This window comes from Lynx rufus, unplaced genomic scaffold (assembly GCF_022079265.1).
Source record: "Lynx rufus isolate CCGP_SWC_20201006 ecotype Redwood Valley unplaced genomic scaffold, mLynRuf1.p SCAF_5, whole genome shotgun sequence".
In the NCBI taxonomy this organism is placed as follows: domain Eukaryota; kingdom Metazoa; phylum Chordata; class Mammalia; order Carnivora; family Felidae; genus Lynx; species Lynx rufus.
In genome coordinates, this window is record NW_025814867.1 from 60,872,111 (window position 1) to 60,879,754 (window position 7,644).

Below are 7,644 nucleotides of genomic sequence, written 5' to 3' on the forward strand. Positions count from 1 at the left end.
TATATATATACAATACCACAATTTGTTTATCCATGCATTTATTATTCATACATTATATGTATGTATTATTCATACATTATATGTATATAAATACATATATATTTATATATATAGTATATAAATACAAATATATATATTTATATATATATAATATATATATATATATAAATATATATACGTATATACACACACACACATACACACACACACACAATGGAATATTATTCGGCCATAACAGAATGAAATCTTGCCATTTGCAATGATGTGGATAGAGCTGGAGAGTATTATGCTAAGCAAAGTAAGTCAGAGAAAGACAAATACCACATGATTTCACTCATATGTGGAATTTAAGAAACAACAAATGTTCATGGGGGGGGGTTGGAAAAGAGAGGCAAATAAGGAAACAGACTCTTAAGTATAAAGAACAAACTGATGGTTAGTAGAGGCAAGGTCGGTTGGGGGATGTGTTAAATAGGTGATGGGGATTCGGAGGACACTTCTTGAGATGAGCCATGGGTGTTAAATGTAAGCAATGAATCACTAAATTCTTGAAACTAATATTACACTCTGTTAACTAACTGGAATTTAAATAAAAACTAAAAAACTAAAAAAAGAAACATTATAGTTAACTAAAAAAATAAATAAATGCAGAAGGAAAGCAACAAACAAAAGCGGGCGATCTGCATAGTGGGTGGAAAATGACCGTAAGCCACCGCACAAGAGAAGTTCCTGTTTTGTTCTGTGGGGCCAGGAGGTTACAGTACTGTGTGCTCACCTTTCTTCTCCCCGATGAAGGTCTCAAACAGCTAATTTTTACTTTTCAACCATTTTTATTCATCTTATTCTCTGACTCCATACATTCCAGAAGGCTCAACGGATTTGTAATACACTTCCAAGATGAAGGGAAATTTCTTGCTCATTGTTTGCCTGACATGTTGGCTTGTGTCCATCTTATTAAACAAAAAATATGCTCCAAAAACACCCACAAATTCAACTACTAAAACTCCTTTAAAGATCTTCTTGGCCAGTGGTTCCACAGTGTGGGCCATCATGTAACCAACAGGCAGGTGAGTGGGCAGCAAGGGAGAACTGCATTGCTGTTTATAATGCTATACCCGAGACGCTTACATCTGATACCATTTCTATAAAACTTTAAGCCATATATAACAATACCATATAGTACTAAATGGCTGTACATAGTAAAAATATAAAAATCTCTGTGGGTCGATAAACAAGTTTGGAATAGTGGAGGTGGAGAGAAAAGACTAGAAATGAGATCAAAGAAGGGTACCCAAGGGAGGAAGAGGTCAAATGTATTTGTACTAGACGAACAATTAACCTCTAGGCAGAACTTACAGGTGATTCTAGGGGCCCAACGCTGATGGCCTTTTGACCAATGTCAGAAAGTGGCTGTTTCCTATCATTTAATGTTTTCAGGTTGTTTAAGGTAAGAAAGTCACTCCTGACCTTATTTTCTTGTGGTTTGAGTACAAATCTTAATTCTGAAAAATAACAAAGAAAAAGGGAAAAGAAAGAAAAGTAAAAATAAAAAAATAAATAAAAGAAAAGCCTCTGAAATTGGCATAGTAAAATGTTGTTAAGAGCTGGCACTTTGAATTTCCAGTTCTGAGATGTTTATTATACTATACTTTATACTTTTCTATATACTTGAGCTGTGTCACAATTTAAAAACGTAAATTATATGAAATTAGAAATAAGAGAACACTTAAAAAAAATTCTGACAAGCCAAAAGGCCACAATTCTACCATCCAGAAATAGTCGCCTCTACATTTCGGTGTGTTTTTATAGTCCTATGTGTGGGAAATGAGACAATACTTTTTGTTACAATTTTAAAAAATTATATAAGTATATTTTCAGAATATAAATATTCATCCTCACATCTTTCCTGAATGACATTTCATTGTATTTCTGTAAAATGCTATATTTAATCAATCCTCCCTTCCTGGAAATACAGGCTGTTTCAACTTTCATAATTTGAAATAATGTTTTAACGAATGTTCTTCTACATGTATTTTCTATACACAACCATGATAACTTCCTTAAAGTATAGTTTTGTAAGTAAAGTTTCTGGGCCAAAACTATACACAGAATTTTAGGTTTAAAGCATATTTTGAAATTGCTTTCCAAAAAGATATTAAGCTACATTAACATGAGAGACCCTATATTCTCAGAATAGCACTTATTATTTAAAAAATCTTTAATAGTTGCGTAATATTGAATTTTACTCTTTTTACTATTAGAATTTTCTTTTTCACACCTTTGCCTATATCTTAGCCAGACATTTATCTTCTTTCCTATAGTTCTATAAGATTTTTATGTTAAATAAATTCACTTTTTCTTATGCATTTTGAATATTTTCTCTATGTTGTGTTTTGCCTTTCCTTTTAGTTTAGAGTGTTTTTAATGTCTTGAAATGTATAAGTTAAATCTATCAATATTTCCCTTTATGTTTTCTGCTTATATGTATAGTCATTTATGTAATCTGTAGCATTTCTGTTTCACTTTCTATTTGGATATTCAACACATATGGAGTTTATTTTAGTATATTTGGGCATATGGTGCTAGGAATCTAATTCTATTTTATTATAGATTATTACAAATAGTCGATCAGCTGTCTCCAAGGCATTCATTGAATAATCCAGACTTAACCTGCTAACTTGAATTTTTTTCAATACTTAATTCTCATATATTCTGTTTGTGAATTTTCCATTCTTTTGCCATAGTCAAATAAGTTATTTTTTTTTCACGAAAAGATGTATTTCTAGTACATTTTTGAAAGAACTTTAAGAATTGAGTTTTCCTACAGTTAACATTGTGTTATTTATTTTTTTTTTTTTAGTATTTTTTAATTTTTTTTTTCAACGTTTATTTATTTTTTGGGACAGAGAGAGACTGAGCATGAACGGGGGAGGGGCAGAGAGAGAGGGAGACACAGAATCGGAAACAGGCTCCAGGCTCTGAGCCATCAGCCCAGAGCCCGACGCGGGGCTCGAACTCACGGACCGCGAGATCGTGACCTGGCCGAAGTCGGACGCTTAACCGACTGCGCCACCCAGGCGCCCCGTGTGTTAATTTTTTTAATGCAATTGACATAACTTGAAGTTGTTCTTGGAATTCTCGTCTACTTATGCCTAGAGAAGATAAAAAATTGAGGCACAATCTATCGATTCCTGACATTTGGAATCATTCTAATCAAAATGAAAATCCAAGGAAATGGAATTTATAATCACAACAATTACAATATATGAAGCACAAAGACTTAGGCAATACTGACCCTTCATTGGCTAAAATGATAATAACAGGAAGTTGCAAAGCTGGGCTAGCTTGTTATCCTTGCTTAAGCTACTGGGTGTTATCATCCACCTGATAGAAATCTCAGGTTTATACCTCTCTATTTTATCTCTATCTCTTCTTTGGGTCAGTGGAAAGGATGAAAATTCAAAGGACATGATCCAAACCTTCTTACTCTTATCCTCGTTCTCACCTTTGGACAATGAGTATTTGAATTTCTTACATTCTCCCTTCTCAAATTACATGAAATTACAGTTATTGCCATGGACGAGGGAATGTACATAAGATATTCCTTCATTGGACAAAACCCCCTGAGCCTTAAGATCTACATCTGCTGTATTTTTTAATTAAATGAGCTATAAATGTGCACAATGTCATTGCGATAGAAATTCATGAATGACTTGGCTAAAGCATCATGTTTCAAAGTAAATGTTTCAACCCTTATCTTTCCAGGTCTCCAGGAAGCTCAATAACCATTTTGCATTATAGGGATTTTAATATATATAAATACAGAGAAAACAGGAACAACGAACTACCATGTGTCCATCACTGAATGCAAGTAATCATCAACATTCTGCTGTTTTTGTCTCAATAGCCTTTGATATGATGGCATCTCCCTCCTTTTCTTCTGACAACACACTATCCAAGTTTGCCCCTATCCATCTGGCAGTTCCTTCTCAGGCTCTTCCTCTTTTCCTTAAACTATCTGTTTCTCCTTGAACCCAACTACTCCCATGGCCTCATTTACCATATTTAAGCAACTCCTAAATTCATACATCCTGCTCAGATATCTTTTCCGGGGAACATTAAACTCAACATGACCAAATGTACACAACATTATCTTTAAACTCTCCTTAGCACAGCTCCTCTCTGATGTCTCAAGAAATGATGTATCCATCCAATTACTCATAATGCAAACAGAGATCTGATCACTGATAATTTTCTCTTCCACAAAAAATTACCAAATTAGCCAACTTAGTGTCCTAAACACTTTTCAAGTATGTCTCCTTTCCATTTGCACTGTCAACACGATGATCAGCACTGTCTGATGAAATATAATGAAATCCGTACATCCAAGCCACACATAAAATTTTAAATTTCCTGGTTGCCACATTAAAGAGGTAAATTTAAGAAGACGTATCATTTAGTTCAATTTTTATCCCAGATATTGTCATTTTAAACATGTAAGCAATGTAAAATACTATCAATAAGATATTTATACTCTTTTTTTTTTCTTACGAAGTCTTTGCAATCTGGTGTGTATTTTGCACTGCTCAGGACATCCTAATTTGGACAAACCACACTTCAAGCACTGAGTGGCCACATGCAGCTGGTGCTCACCACATTGGAAGAGCAGTTTTAGTCCAAGCTGTGACCATCTCTTTTTGGTGGTGTCTGTTAATGGGCTTCAAACATTGCTACTTGGTTTCCTTTCAGTTCATTCTTTTGAATTTCCATTGGAAACTGGAGTTTCCATTTCCAATGGAAACGGAGTTTCCATTCAGTTCATTATTTTTCCAATGCAGATCTGTCTCATGATTGCAAACTATAATCCTTTAGTGACTTCCCATTTTTCCTTTTTGGCTAAAATCTGAGACTCCTAACATAACCTACAACACTCTCCTTGATCTGATCACATTTGATATCTCCAATCTGTGTCATGTACAAAGCCTCTTCCCATTCACAGCCTTTATACAAGCTTGAAATATTCTTGTTCCTATCATCTTTATTTATTAGCGTAAGTGTCGCTTACTTAGAGAAATCTTCCTTGACACCACGTTCCTCTTGTTCCTCCCAAGAATCCAATTACATTGTCTTTCTACCCACAATGCTTTTACTTCATGGCAAAAATTATTTGTGTTATTATTTGTTCAAGATAGGCCTCCAATTTGGGTCTGCTAGTTATTCTGGTTCGTCTTTATATCTCCTCACCAAGAATAGTGCTTTGTACTGAATAAATATAGGCTAAATGTATAAATTTTACTTTCTTAGCATTATTCACATGAGAAAAAGCTGAGGTTACCAAGATGGGCTTAGACCAATCATGATTCACATCCCCAGTCTAGGGAAGGGACTCTTATCCTTGAGCACAAAGACACCTCATCCTTGAACAAAATTAATATTCTGTGAACAAGAAAAAAAAGAAGAGGTGGCTATTGGGTATGCTACCAGTGCTGTCTACCAGAAATTTCCAATTTATCTTTGTGATAGACTGTTCACCTACTTCGGCTTACAGCAGCCCAAGAAAAGCAAGACTGAGCCATCTGGAGATAAATTTGTGGATGGAGGTTTTATTTTGTTTTTAAACTATAAAAATAAAGAGGAAGAAACACACTGTATTAGTCAGGTTCTGCAGAGAAACAGAACCAATAGGATATATATAGATAGATATATATATATATATATACATATGAAAAGATTTATTATAGAAATTGGCTCACGCGATTATGGAGGCCGAGAAGTCCCACAGTCAGCTGTCTGCAAGCTGGAGAACCAGGAAAGCTGATAATATAATTCAGTCCAAGTCCAAAGGCCTGAGAATGAGGAGCTGCTATGTCCAAGGACAAGAGAAGATGGACATCCCAGCTCAAGAACAAAGAAAGAGAATTTCTCCTTTCTCTGTCCTATTGTACTGTTAAAGCCCTCAATGATTGACGATACCCATTTATACTAGTGAGGGGAGATTTCTTTACTCAGTCTACTGATCAGATGCTAATTGTTTGGGGAAATACCTTCACAGACACACTCAGAAATAATGTTTTATGAGCTGTCTGAGCATCACTTGGTCCACTCAGATTGACACATGAAGTTAACCATTACACATGCACTATTAACTAACATTCACAAACATTTTCCTTCGTCATCATATTTGGTCCTCCCAATAATTCTGGACAACCTCATTAAGTTAGTGTTATTACTTATCATCTTGCATAATTTACAAAGGAGAAATCTCAATCAAAAAGGTTAAGAGACTTGTCCAAGGATACTCAGAAATCACATAATGACTTGGACAAGGACATAGGTGTTCTTTTTTTTAATGGACATATGCTTTTTATTATTATGATGAATTTTTAAACTTTTTTTTAATTGTAATGTTATTTATTTATTTATGTATGTATTTAATTACTTTTTAAATTTACATCCAAATTAGTTAGCATATAGTGCAACGATGATTTCAGGAGTAGATTCCTTAGGGCCCCTTACCCATTTAGCCCATCCCCCCTCTCCTCCAGTAACCCTCAGTTTGTTCTCCATATTTGAGTCTCTTCTGTTTTGTCCCCCTCCCTGTTTTTATATTATTTTTGTTTCCCTTTCCTTATGTTCATCTGTTTTGTCTCTTAAATCCTCATACGAGTGAAGTCATACGATTTTTGTCTTTCTCTGACTAATTTCACTAAGCATAATACCCTCCAGTTTCATCCATGTAGTTGCAAATGGCAAGATTTCATTCTTTTTGATTGCCAAGTAATACCCCATTGTATATATACCCCACATCTTCTTCATCCATTCATCCATAGATGGACATTTGGGCTCTTTCCATACTTTGGCTATTGTTGATAGTGCTCCTATAAACATGGGGGTGCATGTGTCCCTTCAAAACAGCACACACGTATCCCTTGGATAAATGCCTAGTAGTGCAATTGCTGGGTCATAGGGTAGTTCTATGTTTAGTTTTTTGAGGAACCTCCATACTATTTTCCAGAGTGGCTGCACCAGCTTGCATTGCCGCCAACAATGCAAAAGAGATCCTCTTTCTCCGCATCCTCGCCAACATCTGTTGTTTCCTGAGTTGTTCATGTTAGCCATTCTGACAGGTGTAAGGTGGTATTTCATTGTGGTTTTGATTTATATTTCCCTGGTGATGAGTGATGTTGAGCATTTTTTCATGTGTCAGTTGGCCATCTGGATGTCTTCTTTGGAGAAGTGTCTATTCATGTCTTTTGCCCATTTCTTCACTCGATTATTTGTTCTTTGGGTGTTGAGTTTGATAATTTCTTTATAGATTTTGGATACTAACCCTTTATCTGATATGTCATTTGCAAATATCTTCTCCCATTCTGTCAGTTGCGTTTTAGTTTTGTTGATTGTTTCCTTTGCTGTGCAGAAGCTTTTTATTTTGATGAGGTCCCAGTAGTTCATTTTTGCTTTTGTTTCCCTTGCCTCCAGAGGCATGTTGAGTAAGAAGTTGCTGCGGCCAAGATCAAAGAGGTTTTTGCCTGCTTTCTCCTCAAGGATTTTGATGGCTTCCTGTCTTACACTGAGGTCTTTCATCCATTTTGAGTTTATTTTTGAGTGTATGGTGTAAGAAAGTGGTCCAGGTTCATTCTTCTG

At 35.2% G+C, this 7,644-nt stretch overlaps 1 protein-coding gene across 1 annotated transcript; it reads right to left on the bottom strand.

The window, feature by feature from the left end:
• Positions 1–839: 839 nt before the first annotated feature.
• On the bottom strand, positions 840–1,049 carry LOC124526306 (protein CEBPZOS-like). Its single transcript, XM_047099226.1, has one exon. It carries the CDS (start codon positions 1,047–1,049, stop codon positions 840–842), a length of 210 nt encoding a protein of 69 aa, XP_046955182.1.
• Positions 1,050–7,644: the final 6,595 nt, after the last annotated feature.